This window comes from Rhinolophus sinicus, linkage group LG12 (genome assembly GCF_036562045.2).
Source record: "Rhinolophus sinicus isolate RSC01 linkage group LG12, ASM3656204v1, whole genome shotgun sequence".
Lineage (NCBI taxonomy): Eukaryota > Metazoa > Chordata > Mammalia > Chiroptera > Rhinolophidae > Rhinolophus > Rhinolophus sinicus.
In genome coordinates, this window is record NC_133761.1 from 60,755,815 (window position 1) to 60,771,267 (window position 15,453).

General features: G+C 39.1%; 1 protein-coding gene across 1 annotated transcript in view; it reads left to right on the forward strand.

Annotated features, from left to right (window-relative positions):
• Positions 1 to 15,453, forward strand: part of USH2A (usherin) — a 582,349-nt gene that overhangs the window by 352,011 nt on the left and 214,885 nt on the right. The window contains exons 38-39 of the mRNA XM_074316330.1: positions 10,886 to 11,036; positions 11,700 to 11,842. Coding sequence (XP_074172431.1) covers positions 10,886 to 11,036; positions 11,700 to 11,842 — 294 coding nt within the window. The remainder of the gene's footprint in view (positions 1 to 10,885; positions 11,037 to 11,699; positions 11,843 to 15,453) is intronic.

The following is a 15,453-nucleotide window of genomic DNA, read 5'->3' on the forward strand; positions in this document are numbered from 1 at the left end:
TGTCTTTTCCTTGGTGATTCTAACAACAGCCTCTCAAAGCTCAGTGGAAGGACACAGCAGCCTGGTTGGGGTGTGCTAAATTATAAGTGAGGACTAATCTGGGGATCAAAGATTCTCTTTGGGAGATAGCACCTGACTGGTAGGAAAAGCATTAGCTGTCTCCCTCTGTCTCCTGCATTTGTAGTCTTTGTCTTGGAAATAGCCTTCCCCACAGTTTCAGAGTCTTGATGTTTAATTTAACACAAAGGTCTTTGCAAAGCACAATAGGGGGTTGTTTCTGGTAGTTCTGGCATTGAGGAAATTGAAATGTACATGTTTTTTCTCATTTATCAAAGACAGGCGAGAATCTAAACTGACATTTTATATCAAATGAATTATGAACTGTGTACTTTGTACCTAGGGGAACAACAACTAAATTAGAGTTTGGGATAAAAAAGAGAGAGACAAAAATAGGTTTTTAATAAAACATACAGTAATTTCTGTCACTACAGTGACAGGGCCCAACCCAGTCTTTTTGTAGAACTAGTGAATGGATGCAGGCTATTCTGAAATCGGTAAGATTTATATATATTTGGGAGATTTTTCTCAAAAAGGATTAGACTTAAATTATTATATCTTCTCATGTACCCAGGCTTTATGACCAGTGAAACATTCTTGATAATCTAAGCTTACTTTTTACTTTTTTGTCATTGCTTACTTTCTTCGGGAACATACACACACACACACACACACAAATTCTTACTTCCTGAGAAAATGAGATTAGAAGTTGCTTGAGGAAAAAAATAGTATACAAGATAAAGATTATCTTGTATGAAATTATGAAAGTGCCGTATCCTATGTCTTCTGTTTGTCTATAACCCCTGCACACATATACACACTCACACATAAGCAAATTATCCTAGTGGTTAAGAATGTGGCTTCCACAATCAACCAGACTGGCTTCCTATAGTGACCAGTAGCGGGTTAATTTCTCCTCCTCCTAGCCAAATGACCTTGAACAAGTGAGAGAATCGTACTTTGCCTCATTTCATGAGCTGAAATCAGTTTTTGGAAGTCATTCAGTACTTCTGGCCCTGCTGATGACTATTGCTTTATTGTCCCCAATAGAGAACGTGAAATTAATGGGTCAGTGAGGTAAGGGATGCCACACATATGCTGAGTGTTTGAAGGCTAGATCTAGTTATCAGTGAGTGTTTAATCAGCTTGAATATTAGATCCAATCCCATTGTTTAGATTACTTCTATAACCAATTCCCTCTGATTCTTCTGTCATTAAATGACTGAAGTTTTGTCAGCTATTCAAAGATCACTTAATTTCTTGGCCTTTGATTCTATCCCAGACTAGTAGATTCAGTGGTATCATAAGAAAGAATCCAATTCTAAAATACAGTAGTTTGTCTTCTTAACTCCATTTTTCTTTTACTATTGTTCTTGTTAGATGCATTTAGCAGGAGGATATTTAATGCACTCTTTCTGAAGAAAGTGGCTTTGACCTAGCTTGAATTTACTCATTGTTAAAATCATGCATTAACCTTGCTAAGCGTATCTATTTTTAATTTTACAAAGGTGAAATTCTTTAGAGAATTATTTTAAATGAAGTGAATGAACAATATTTTAAGTAAAAGTAGGGCAGACTTAATCCACTAATATTTTTGTTGCGTATGTTTTAAATTATTTTTTCCAATTGAAGATACACTACACAGAGGGCTCAAGTTATCAGATTCTGAAGAAAAAAGAACTTAATCTACACTGCCTAGAAATTAATTTGGATGAAAGTAATGGTATTCAAAATAATAGGAATACTAAGAAATTCTCTTAGGAATACTAAGAGGAATTCAAATGTCATGAGCAAAGGCTTAAATAGAGTATCTAAATCTAGGAAATTTGTGAGGAAAAAGAATAAACTTCTGTTGGTGGTTTGAGTTGTAACAACAGCAAAAAAAAAATCTTCTGGGTATTATGACCACCAATTTCAGGGGCTCTAATTAGTCTGACAAAGTGACAGTTCCAGATTCTAGTTGAACAAATAACGTATCTAATGCAATTCAAAATTCCTGTTTTTCTCAGAGCACAATGAGCTACATCCTTCACAGCTTTGGGGTATCTCAGAATTAACAGAGGAGGTCCACAATCTGTGTGATGTTTCCTGGTTAACAAATTCACTGAAACTCTCTTGCAGCATAATTTTAAGCAACTCTTTAATCTTAAACCACAAAGAGAGGTGGAAGCGGAGGTGTGTTGCCTTGGTCCTACAGATGATAACGTGAAGTGGAATCTTTCATTTCTAAAAATGGTCAATAGCAATTAGTATTCAGTGGTGTCTTTTTATTCTGGTGCCCTTGACCCACCTTCGCCACCTTTTTCTATATTACTCCTATTATAAACTGTAACTGGGGATATCCTTGCTTCTTTTCCATTCTAATTAAAGCATTCTTAGTGAAGACAGGGACAATTTTTCATTTTATGAAGAACAATTACTAGAGCTAGGTGAGTTCTGACAATTGGGTTTCACAGAACTTTGGACAAATATTTGAACCAATTTTGATGGACGTAGTCTCATGTCAGCAAAACATTGGTGAAATTTTGTTTCCTTCAGAAATGTAGACCCAAGTGAGTCAGTTAAGGACCAAGGACAAATGTTGTTCTATCTTCAGGTTTTATTCAATAACATACTCCAAAATATTTTATCACTGAATTGAGTGAAAAAAAAAAAAATTTCGTTTTGCAAAATGTTTGTTTTATGCACACACTCTTTTCCTAGGCAGAATTCTGTCCTAAATACTCCTCTACTCCACTGGTGACAACACTGAGAAAGCATCATCACTTTATAAGTCACCACTTTATATTTTTAGAAGTCATGTAACTGAAAAATGCCATAGAGTTGATGGCATAGAGAGTTTTCACCATATCTTGTAAAGCAAACAGAGTTTACAAAATAATAAAGTGATTCAACCAAACCGTTTCAAAAAATTATGTATAAATGTACTTGCATATAAGACAGACTGGAAAGGTAGTTTATAATAATATAGCAATGACCATTTCTGGTTAATTACAGATAATCATTTTTTTATTTGGTAATTTTCAAATTTTCTATCACAAACATATATTATTTTCATAGGTATAAAATACGTACTTTAAAAAAAAGCACTCTGTTTAGTTCTATAAGCACCAAATTTACCATTTGTTTAGTAATTATTTGAGTAGCAATACTGAATTCTCAAAATTTGGTAAGTGCTCTAAAGTTTACATAAAGATACAGGAAATAACATCTCTGCTCTCAAGGAGTTTATATTATAATCACTTCGGTGTATTACGGGGAAAAAGAATAGCCAGACTTAAATTTGAGATTCATGTTGGTGTTGAGAGATGAATTATAGACTTGGAAACAATAGACATTCATAAAACCATAGGTTGCCATGTATTAGTCATGTATTTCAGACATGTTGTTTAACCTTTTCTAACCTCAGTTTTCACATCTGTGAAATGGGGACATTGAGGAAAATAAATGATACAATGAATATATTATAAAGTATTACTTCAGATCTAATTTGATACTGACACATTAGCACTCTCCAAGCAATATCTTTTATATTGAAAAAATTATTCATTTTCATATAATTGGGTCCTTATTTGTAAATGAAAAATATGGTCTGGATCTTAACAATTATTAGGATCATAGGGGGAAAAAGATTGCTTTTTCCAGATCTTATCTCCTACAACTCATCCATCTGTCCATTTTTACAGGACATCTCTGTATAGGAAGTACTGTGCTAGGTACTACAGTTTCTCCTGAAATACTTTGCCTTTTTAATAATAATCCTCTCTGGTTCTGTGTGTTCCCTGGAAAATGATTGATCTGGCATGGTTAGCTATCCAAATGACCATTTGGAATCAACTACATAGCCAATCTGAATGACAGTGATAAACTCCAATATTAAGCAATGCAGAATTAAGATGCTCGGTGAGCTTCCCACCACATCAGTTGTAGAAAACAGTCAAAATGCACAGAAAATGTTCAGTTGAAGTAGAAGACTTCATATTTTTAAAGGGATGTTATTTATCAAACTAGAACAGATCCACATCAGAAACCAAACCTAGATAATGGTTGAGGAATCATATGGAAACTAGTGGGACAGAAGCGATGTTTACCCTGAAATGGGGAACTTCAGTGGAGAACAGGACAGCTGCTTGAACGTGCCTGGAGTTCTGGCCCGTGATGGTGCTGGAGGCTTGTCCTCGGGGATGAGGATGAGTCAGACAAAGTCTTGAAGAGCCTGGTGTTGTAGCATGGCCGGCCACACGCCCCCACCGCCCCTATAGTCCCAGCTTTGCCTACTGCAGCTCAGTTACCCCTGCTAATTATTTAGAGCACCCTATCTCCCTCTCTAAACATCCCGGTGTGGACAAACAGATGCATTCACCCTGATACAAGTGAACTGTCATCTTGGGATGCTTAACCATGGAGCTGGGAAGACTGTGGGTGGATCTGGGCCCCCAGTTGACTCTCTAGCCCTGACTTCCTATTGACCTTTGTGGTAACTTCACGGGGAGGGATGCTAATAAATAGAATGAATAGCCATCTTGGAACCAGCCATTATTTTCCTTCTTCACATGGGAGCGGGTTGGAGTCCCGGGTTGGATGTGTGTGTTCCTGCACTGCAGTGGTGATTTTTGTTTCTTTTTCCTTTTTTTCCAAATAGACTGTTTTTCTTGTGGATTTATCTGGAGAGTTATTTTTGCCAGTCGACAACCCTAGGTTAGGTAGAGGAGATGTAGTTTTACTTGTACGTCAAAAGGGCTTCCCAACAAGTGAGAAGTGCCCAGTAATGCAGTGGGGCCACTAACAAAGCAACGCTTCCCATCACTGGCAGTGAGCAAACAGGCCTGATGTCACCCAGCTGGGATGGCTTAGGCACGAATTCTCTATTTGGTGGGAGGTTAAACCTGGTGGCTTCTATGCTATCTCCACTCCAAGTTCAAGATGCTGGTGTTTGATTTTTGAACACGGTACTGGCAGAGATGAATTCCATGACATACCTATAGATACCACTTCATTTCATAACATATTTTTCTTGCCAAGCTGAAGACCTGTCCATTTTGCATCTTAGTGAATTTTTATGGGCTTTGACTGATTCCTGAGAACTGTCAAGTTCACACTCATTGTTCTGTGTGAGGTGCCTTGGGGACAATGAGGAGACAGAGACCCAGCTGTGACAAAGACATAAGACCAGGAAAGTACCGTTTAGGAATGCAACTTGGACAGAAAGCAAATCTCACCTTTACTATAACTAATTTATTGACTTCATCTATTTAATATTAATTTCCTACTATAAATCACCTCCTCTACCGAGCTGATTTGCAGTGTAGAATTAAGGGCACTGTCTTCACATGTAAACAATCCCAGTTTACATCCTCCCTCTGTTTTTGTGATTTGAGGGTATGTAACCTCTCTGAGCCTCAGATACTGATCTCCACTACGAAGAGTTAACATCACGATTCCGTAGTACAGTTCTGAGAATTAGAAACCATTATGTTAACGAACCTGGTACATTGCATGGTTTCCCGAAGGTTAGCTGTCACGCGCTCCTCTTCTGCAAACACTAAATCTCTTCTAACCTACTTGTCACCATTCACCGCCGCTCTGTTTGTACATCCTTGCGCTCAAGGTTGGCTGTCCATTTGTTAGCACATCTGCACATTCCTCATAATTAATACCTTTTCTAATGACATATGGTTTAGTGACTGGAAATTGAGTCTCGCCTTCTGTTTTCAATTTGTTTATGACTCAACGACTCAATAGTTGTGTCTGAACTTTAATTTTCCGTTCTGGAAATTAGAATATAAAAATCCTCGTTCGTACTGTAGCTATTTTAGACAAGGAGAGGGAAACGTGTAATCCAAGGATTCTGAATATGTGCCAGGCTCTTCAGCGATGCAGCCAGGATGCAGAAGGATAAAAGGCCATGGCTTCTCTTATGACATGTGAACAGGGAACACCACACGGGGATGCCAACAGTCTCATCTCTGAAGCCCGACAGTGGTGTGGGCTGGGCTGGATTGACACTCCATGTGAAGCCCCACGGAATAGCATCACTTCTTGGAGTTCATGGGGGTCACAGGCACGGGCATTGGGTTGAAGACACGGTTACCCCTCGTGAACTGTCTCACAGTCCCTCCATGGCAATGCCTCCTCAAACCCTTTCCCTCGGAAAGTCGAGGTCCCGTCCACACTGGGAGGCAGGTTCCTAATGTTTCAAACCCCTGGGGCCCTTACGCCACTTTATGGTGTGCAGACAGTCTGTGTTAGTTACAGTCTGTGTTAGTCTGTGAGTCACGTCTTTTCTCTCTTTAACTATGAAGCAGATGGTCCAGTCCTTTTTCTGCCTAGTCTGCCCTTTCCCCACCCCCAGCAAAGAACCTTGTACAGAGTGAGATTTAATATATTTTATCACAGATTTGATTTAATACACATAGTTATGGACTTCTTTGGTATGTTAATGCAATGTTTTATTCCAGTGTTTTGAAATGCATATACACACAAAAAATATACATGGCAGTAGTAACAGTTGGGGGGCTTGCCTGAGAAATTGGGGCATATGAGAAGCACAGTGAATTGATTTTGTCCCCAAAACTTTGCACTTCTGGCCACTGCAGCTTTAATAGTCACTAGCCACGTGGATTGGAAGAGCTTCTTTCTGGTTTTGCTTTTTTAGAGCTCCCCCCAGAGTTCTGCGTATCTGTATGGAGCAAAGGTTTGGGGCGTTCTGTTTGGTTTTCGTTGTTCTTTTGTTGTTTTGGATATGGAAGCGTCCAGAAGTATACATCATTTAAAAGTTGAACAAAACCATCAAAACAGTCAAAAGATTATACCAGCTGGAATAGTGTAATCTGTGATTTAATTTATTACTTACTGTTTTTTATTCATTTTGCCTCCCCAAAAAGGTTAAATTTGAAATTTTATTAAAAACTCCCTTTCTTTGAATTTATAGGTTGGGGTAGCTGTTTTATCCAGTTGCCTTGTAGAATTAGTATTTACTGGACAAGATGTGTTGATTCAGGAGGTTGTCTGTGGAGTGCTTGCCCCGTGAGGGTCATATTAAATTTGAGAGAGGCTTTTTGAGCAACATAGCATCTTGGAGACAATATATCAAGCTGATAGATACACGGCTCTTCTGTTAAGAAACCAGGGGTGGAATTATGGCTGGCTCCCAGTTATTACTTTGGTGCTAAGGAGCCTCTAAGGAATAGGTCTAGGATAAAAGGGGTTAACCAGAGGGGAAAGAAAGGTTTACAGAATTCAATGTTACTGAAAGCATGCAGAATGAATAGTTCTGAGTAAATAATTTAAGACGATCACTCTGTTTGGAAATACTTTGCAACTTTATATTATCAGAGTGTGACTGACCAGTTTAATGGACCAGTTTTTTGTTTTTGTTTTTACTTTTCGTTTTTTTTTTTTTGTTTTTTTTTTTGGTGTGTATGTGTTTTTACTCAGAAGAGAATTCAAGATACTTTATTATTATGAAGTCTACTTTTGGGCACTTCTCTATTCTAGTACCATGGTTATGCAGTTTTTAACACTTGAAGAGATTGTTTTTGTGTACATATTTAAAACTCTATTGTATTCTTCATGTTCACAGTTTCTTAGGGCTGATTTTTATTCAGAATTTGAATTATCTATAACATTATATTCCTTGACACAGAAAAATTAAATGAAAAAATATTCAACTGAGGGACATGGCTTATGCAATTTGCACTTTAATTTTTGCCCATGCTCTTTTTGTATGTGCATTCGTCATAAATCAGTTAAAGACTATATCAAATAAGAAGTCATCGTTGCTAAAACTATTTGTGCTCACACATAAAATACCAGTTAAAACGTCTTTAGCGATGAACGTCCTTTAAACCAAAGATTTAAAGTTAACTTTTTGGAATGCTGGCCCTGGGCAACAGTTTCATTGCCTTTCTTAGTCATGTCACATTTCTACTAACTGAGAGAACTGTTTCATACCATTTTGTTTCTCTTTGAGCATCCAATTTACTCTCACACGTTGGCACTAAGCTGATACTTTAGCTTTTATTTTGCTCCCTGAGAAAATGGATGCCATCAGAAGAGATCATTATTTTTGTTTTTTTCCCCTATCGGTGAATCCACCTGTCTCTCCATCTGTTGCCTCAATGTCTGCATTCCCTTCTGTACAATGGGTGAATTGTCCCTGCTTTATTCAACAGCCAGCATGTACTGCCTGTCATTTTGGTTCACATGTGCACTGGCTTGTCTCTCTCTCTCTCTCTCTCTCTCTCTCTCTCTCTCTCTCTCCCACACAAGAAATTTGATTCTTCCTTCCCCTGCATGATCATTTCGCCCAGTCTCTTATGGATCATTCTGTTGACCTTTAACAAATAGACAATCAGATGTCTCCAGTATACGTTGATGCACAACGCCTATCCAAATTCCAATCATCCTGATGTCTCCACTAATGATGCAAACCCTACCTCTTAAATGTAACACAATTCAGAGCTCCCGAACCTCTCCGTAAGTAATGTCTCCCCTCAGTGTTCCTCATCCCAGTAATGGCACCACCATTCACCTGGGTGTTTAGGCCAAAAAACACTGGCATCATCTTATTGTCTCTCAACGTTGCACTCCACACTCAACGGCAAAATGTATCTCCGCCTCCACTGCTATCACTCGAATCGAAGCTACTGTCACCTTTTGCCTGGATCATTACAATAGGTGATTTCCCTATTTCTACATTTGTCCCCGCTCCTCCATTAGCACTGAGTAGCTTTCATCAGTTTAAAATCATGCCCTTTCCTTTATTCATGTCCTGTAGTGGCACCCGACCCCACGTAGAATGGCATCCAAAATCCTTACTGTGACTTTTAAGACCTAGAAAGGATCCAGAGGGATCTAGACCCTGCCTATGCCTCCATCCTCTTTTCCTTTCCCTCTCCGTTGGCTGCTCCAGCCACACTGGCTTTTCCCAGTTCTTTAAACATAACCAGCGCTTTTCCCGTCTCACTGCCTTTGCACTTCCTGCTCTCTCTGGTGACATTGGTCTTCCTGCAGGCATGCGCATGACCACCTTCCTTAGGTCACTAAGGTCTCTGTTCAAGTGTCATCCAATGACATGTTCTCCGTGTGACTTTCCTGTCTAATCTGAATCATTGTACAATAACTAAAATTGCACATTCCTTTTCACTTTCCCTTCCCTTACCCTGCTTTATTTTTCCCCTGAGCACATGTCACCCTCTGGTGTGATCTCATGTATCCGTTTGTTCACTGCTTGCCCACTCCATTTACATTAAGGTCCATCGGGTCAGGGGCTGTGTCTGCTTTACTCCGTGCTGTTATCCCTCCACACAAAGAATGATACTCCTCACGCAATGGAGGCTCAGTAAATGTTTATTGAATAAATTAGTGAATTATTGATGAACTCAAAATCCTTACAACAGATGAACGAAACATGCAATCCAATTCTTCCATTTTCATCATCACTGATCATTCATTAGTCTCTCAGTTCACAGGCAGATTCTCCTGAATTGGAGAGTAGGTAAAACTCACACATTACATAAAGTTATGTATGAAAGAAAGTTGAAAATGAACCCTGATATATGTTGTTTTTTTATTATTTTGATCTCTTCTTCACCAATGGCCTCTAGTAATCCTCGGTCATTAGGAGCTCGTATTACAACAATCAGAATATTTCTAAAAATTACATTATAGTAGCAATTGAGTTGTGCTAAGGGTAGTTCAGGTTAGACCGATAAAATAATAATAATAATAATAACTAACAATTAAAAATTGCCAAGACCCAAAATAAGGTGCTTTATTTACATTGTCTCTGATCTCTGTAGCAGTCCTGCCAGGGAAAAATAGGATCTCCATTTTAAAGATAAGAAACATAAACTCGGAGTTGTTGGGGGATTTTCCTAAAGCCACAGAGCTTTGTGTAATTTGCTTTTGAGTTTTTGACTCTCTTTGAAACAAAACTCTGATCTGATTGGTTCATTCAAATTATACTTGTTGGAAACAATAATAACTAGAGTCATCTTGTCAATGTTTTTAGTGGAATAGACTTTAGTTTTACTCATTCCTGTTAGGCCTTCTAGAACTATGCACATAGATTTTCCTGAGAGATTATATCAAGCGGTAATGCTGAATTCAGGGAAGATTTGCCAGAGATTCAAGTAGACTAGAGAGAGCAACACATATACCCCCACTCACAACATATCTGAATGAGGGCAGTGTCACTGTGAGAAGGGGCACCTGATTATTTAAAACACACGTGGGAAGAAGTTGTTTTTATATTTTTATAGGTGAGACTTAAGACTGGGATGGCTAATTTCAGCTAATCAGGAATATTTATCATTGTAGAAAGATACAGTTTTGGTAAAGCTTTGTCAAAAAACAAACAAACAACAACAACAACAACAAAAAACACTTGTGTTCCTGAGTAGAAGGACACTCAGTGGCAGCAGGTGACATGGGAGAAATGAAAAACCTGGGCTCCTTCGCTGTTCTGTTGCTTGATTATTGAGCAAAAGTTAAATGAAAAGGGTGCTTTAATATTTGCTTTGCTGCGTCCCCTACGCGGTTTCAATTAGATGAACGGAAGTACAGGTGGGGATGCCCGGCCCCTTCATTTGTCTTGCTGTGTGGCGGCTGGCTTTGAAGACAGAAATACTGAGGTGACTGCATTGAGATGAACAATAAGGAAGTACAGTAGTTCAGGAACGAAAATGTTAAATTAAATGGACCATGTTTAACGTTGTTGTTGATCCTGGCGAGCAGTTTTTCCAGTATGCGGAGCGTTTCCCTTCCGTCCAGCATATGCTCGCTACAGTTTGCTCTGCTCTAATTCATCTGTGTTTTTGGACAGCTCCAGATGGCGTGCTGCCTCCGAGGCTTTCATCTGCCACTCCAACCAGTCTTCAGGTTCTCTGGTCTACACCAGCTCGCAACAACGCCCCCGGCTCACCCCGATACCAACTCCGGATGAGGCCTGGCCACTCCACCCGTGGATTTCTAGAGTGAGCGCTCTCCTGTGTTCACCCATCTACCTGTTCCCCAGGTTTCACAATGCAGACAGAAGTAATGTTATCTTCTCTTTGTGTGTGTGTTTTTTTTAATTAAATTTATTGGGGTAACACTGGTTAATAACATTATATAAATTTCGATTTTTGAGCAATAGGTCAGTTCTCATTTGCAATACATAAAGGCCCCCTTTTGATAGTCCAAACAAGCAGAAAACAAGCAGTACTCTAAGATACTCATTTGCTTTCCAAAAATACCTTTTCTTTCTTTCATATTGCATTTAAAAGAAGGCTTCTTCCCCTGTAGCTTTTCATGAGCACGTGTATTGCATCATGCATGCACATACCCGAACCCCGCAAAATGCAATCTGAACTGTGGCTACACAATTACAATACTTCACAAATTCCACATGGCATCATTCTCAATACTAGGCTAGAATTTACTCGATGCTACTAGAATTTACAGCTCATGTAAATGCAATATTACAAACCCTCAGCCAAATGGCTACTTATTTTCAAAGAGATACCATGTGATGACAAAAAATTGCAGCATTTCATGTATGTTGACATTATCTGAAAATTCTTTGCAATCAGATTCTGTATTTTTAAATTATTTCTTTGAATGTCTAAAGCTTCCTAACTGACATTTCTTTCCCACAGGTTATTTTCCAATCCGTCTGCATCGTTAGGCCATGAAGTAAGAGATCTCCAGCCGTACACGGAGTATGAGTTCCAGTTGGTTGTCTCCAATGGATTTGGCACTGCACATAGTTCTTGGAGTCTGTTCATGACGGCAGAGGACAGTAAGTGACCTGGACAACTCACCGCCAAGTGTTCTCTCCTCTGGGACATCTTAACACTCTTCAGTTTTTCTAAACAAAGAAATAAGTCTTCCCTATTTTCTTGACATTTAGTGGCAATAGTCTTTTGCAGGCAAGGGTGGTCGGACTGTCCAGAAAGAAGAGAAATGTGAGCTTGGAGGGTTGATGGGTTGAGTGTACAGACAGACAGAAGTAATTCACAATAAAAGGTGATGTGACCCCACTGTATCTTTCAGGACACATCTAGATGACACCCACAAGAGGAAGGGTGTCATCTTCTAGTCTATGACCAGATGTTACAATGTTCACTGCTCTGAAGGAGTTAGGGCAGGTAGAAGACCATGGAGAATGGTCCCTACCTTGTGAGGATGCTTAGAGCATCATTGTACCTTCTCCTGGAAAGAGATTCCACGGTACTTTTCCTTGCACCCGAAACACAGCCTCCAGAATAGAGAAGTGTAATCTGTTCACAGTGATTCTTCATGTCATACATAGCGTACATTGGCATTGCCTTATTCAACCAGTTAAGAGAATTTTCTGTGTTTTTTTGTGTGTGTGTGTGTGTGAAAGAGTTATGTTTGCATATGTATGTGTTTACTAGGTTATATGTAGGAAATAAACACATGGACATAATAGTTTTATATAAATTGCATCTATAAAAGCATCTATTAATATATGGAAGTATAGCTTTTTTTTAGAAAAATTAGAAATTAAATCAAGCTACACAGAGTGAATGAGGACACTGTATCTTTGAGGAAGGTGGTTTTTAGAGTTAATCTTGTGAAGTCTTTTAATCAGAGGCTTCTTAGGATGTTGCCCTGTTGGCCAATTGCCATTCTAGCTCCATATACAGTGGGGAACTGGGTGACTTTCAGAAGACTAGCTGTTAGTCAGAAGGCATGGTGGTTGAAAGAATATCAATTGCATATTAAGTAGATTCTTTCAGTTCTACAGTATCCTTAATTGTATTATTTTAGTGAGGATAAGACATCAAATAAGATAGAAGCAGAACTACTTACCTTCCTTAAACCTTACTTTGTTTTACAAAAACCTGTTATAAACAATATTGCATAATACTTCATCCATTTCTCCAATTCGTAACTATTCCCTGAGAACAAGTTAGGTACTTCACAAAGGCACCTCCAGTTCTTCTGTTCTCAAGAGTACCATTTGGGGAATTATTGATATGGTGCAGTAAATAACACCCGAGAACCTGAAAGCATGAATGTACCCGTCAGCGCACCTACACACCTGTTGGGGGGAAGGTTACATACACTCTGAGGAATCTGGTAGCATGGTCGCCAACTGTATACAGATTCATGAACTGGAGAGGTCACACTCAGAACAGAGTCTTGAAGAAACATTAAATAAACTGAAAATATATGTTTAATTTCCTTTTAGATGTAGATGGTACTCGATAACAATGATCGGAAAATAATTATTCAACACAGTGCAGAGGTGATGGCTCCATAGAATGCCACACTGGAAAAGGAGGGAATAGTCTTTTTTTTTTTTTGGGGGGGGGCACCCATCATGTCTATTCCCAGAGAGAAAGGGTCACAGTTGGATTATCTCAGTGGTGGTTCTTATTAAATGGGGTCGATGGTCTCCTATCTACAGTCAGGGAATAAGCATCTACCTAAAGTTCAAAATATTGTGAAGTACCAAATGGCACAGCATGCTTTGTGGAGAACACTTACCTCCTGCCTCATCTTACCATAAAACAAGTCTTACAGACTCTCTGTGCTTAGAATTTTCATGCACAGACACACTGCCTTCTTTGTGATTTTTAGGGCCTGGGTTCCAAGAGAGTGGTATTAATCCTTCATCTCCCTTAGGTAAGACTTAGTAACGCTTGATTCTATAGCAGGAATTAAGTCAAGAAACCCAGCCATCATTTCCATTGAAATCCTTTCCCTGAAACGCATGCCCCTTCCTTCCCTGGCTCCATGCCCCTGCCATGCAGTCGTGCACATTAGCGAAGACCGAGAGGCTGCCCATTGGCCCCTCTGGGTTAAGTCCCCATGCGTGCTCACCCCTGAGACGTGATGACAGTGCACTCTGTATTTGGGGTGTCAGTGGAGACGGATGCCATCGCAGAAAGGCTGTGCAATTGAGTTGACAAAGGCTAAGTGATTGGCATTGAGCGCAAGCAGTTTTTCTGTCAAGGCTTCGGAGCGTTGCTTATAAAACCACCCAGGCTGACAGCTCCATTGCCAGAATCACCCTTCCTCCTCCATCCTGCCTGCTGCCTCCCATTCACCAAAATGCGATTTCTACTGTCGAAATTCTACATATCATGTTACAGAATGAAGCAGGGATGTCCCCGCATGCCCACATTTAATTTCAGACCATCCGTAAGCACCTTTCTACATCAGCCAAAGCCTCAAAACGTCTGGGTGCCAAAAACGGTCACCGATGGCAATATTTTTAGTGTCACACAGCAAACCTGCGATTTTCATCGTCTGTGACACAGATGAGACCAGGAAGAGAAACCCAGGCAGGAAATGAACGATCGCCAGAGAAACAAATGCTTAGGTGCAAAAAGAAGTTCTCATGGACAGAGAAGGACTGGAAGGAATTTTAATAGATTTAAAAAATAATAATAATTTGTTATTTACATCACTGTGCCACCAATATCCAATTCCATACATTTTTTTTAAAAATCCAGTGTGCTGACACCAAATAATAATAATAATGCACATTTCCTATGAGTATTTTAAATCCTGTTAAACGTGCGTTGACAAAGATGTTCTTTTCAGTGAACTCGGTCAGTAGAGTGTTTGACTCTTTGCGACCAGATAAATGGAAATAAGACAAGTTTTTGTTTGTTTGTTTATTTGTTTTGTTTTTATGTGCTGCCGGCAGTCCAGGAACCTTGCATGTCTGCAGCTTACAAAAATTCATTAACGTTGTGTTAGGCCTTAGGAGCATGCAATTAATGACAGGAAGGCAGACACTTGCCTAGCAGCTAAAATGGTTGGTATCTTTCAACCAGAAATAACCATCAGCCCTGATTATCTTATTGTTTCCACTCTCTTGTGAATTTACAATTGTTTTCTGTGCAGTTTATCCACCTAGAGATTGTAGTTGGCTGGAGGGGCACCTTTCTTCTGACTTCAGCGTGAATGTTTGGGCTACTGAAATCCTTCCCTGTGTCAAATATGAGACAACCCACTTTTCTTAAAAATACAGATTCCCCAGACCAATGAAAGTCAGATAATCTGTTTCTTTCAAGGTTTCTGGTAACAAGATTGACATATGGACCATCTCTTTATTTGTGATTTTAACAACAAACGTAATAAGGTATCCATAAGGACCTAGTTCAACCTAATGAAAATGAGACTGTTTTCTAAACTCACTTCTCTAACTCCAAAACCAAAAAGCAACAACAACAACAAAAAAACTGGCCATTCAGTTGTCAAGTATTCTTAAAAGCCTTTAAAAATTTGATCATTTCACCAAATTGGTGGTTAAAAACGCCACATTTATGATTTAACCGCTAATCTAAGAAGCATTATTAAATAAATTTGGGCAATTTGAATAGTTCTCTGTAGATTTACTTAGACAGTGTTTTCCTGTGTTCATTATTT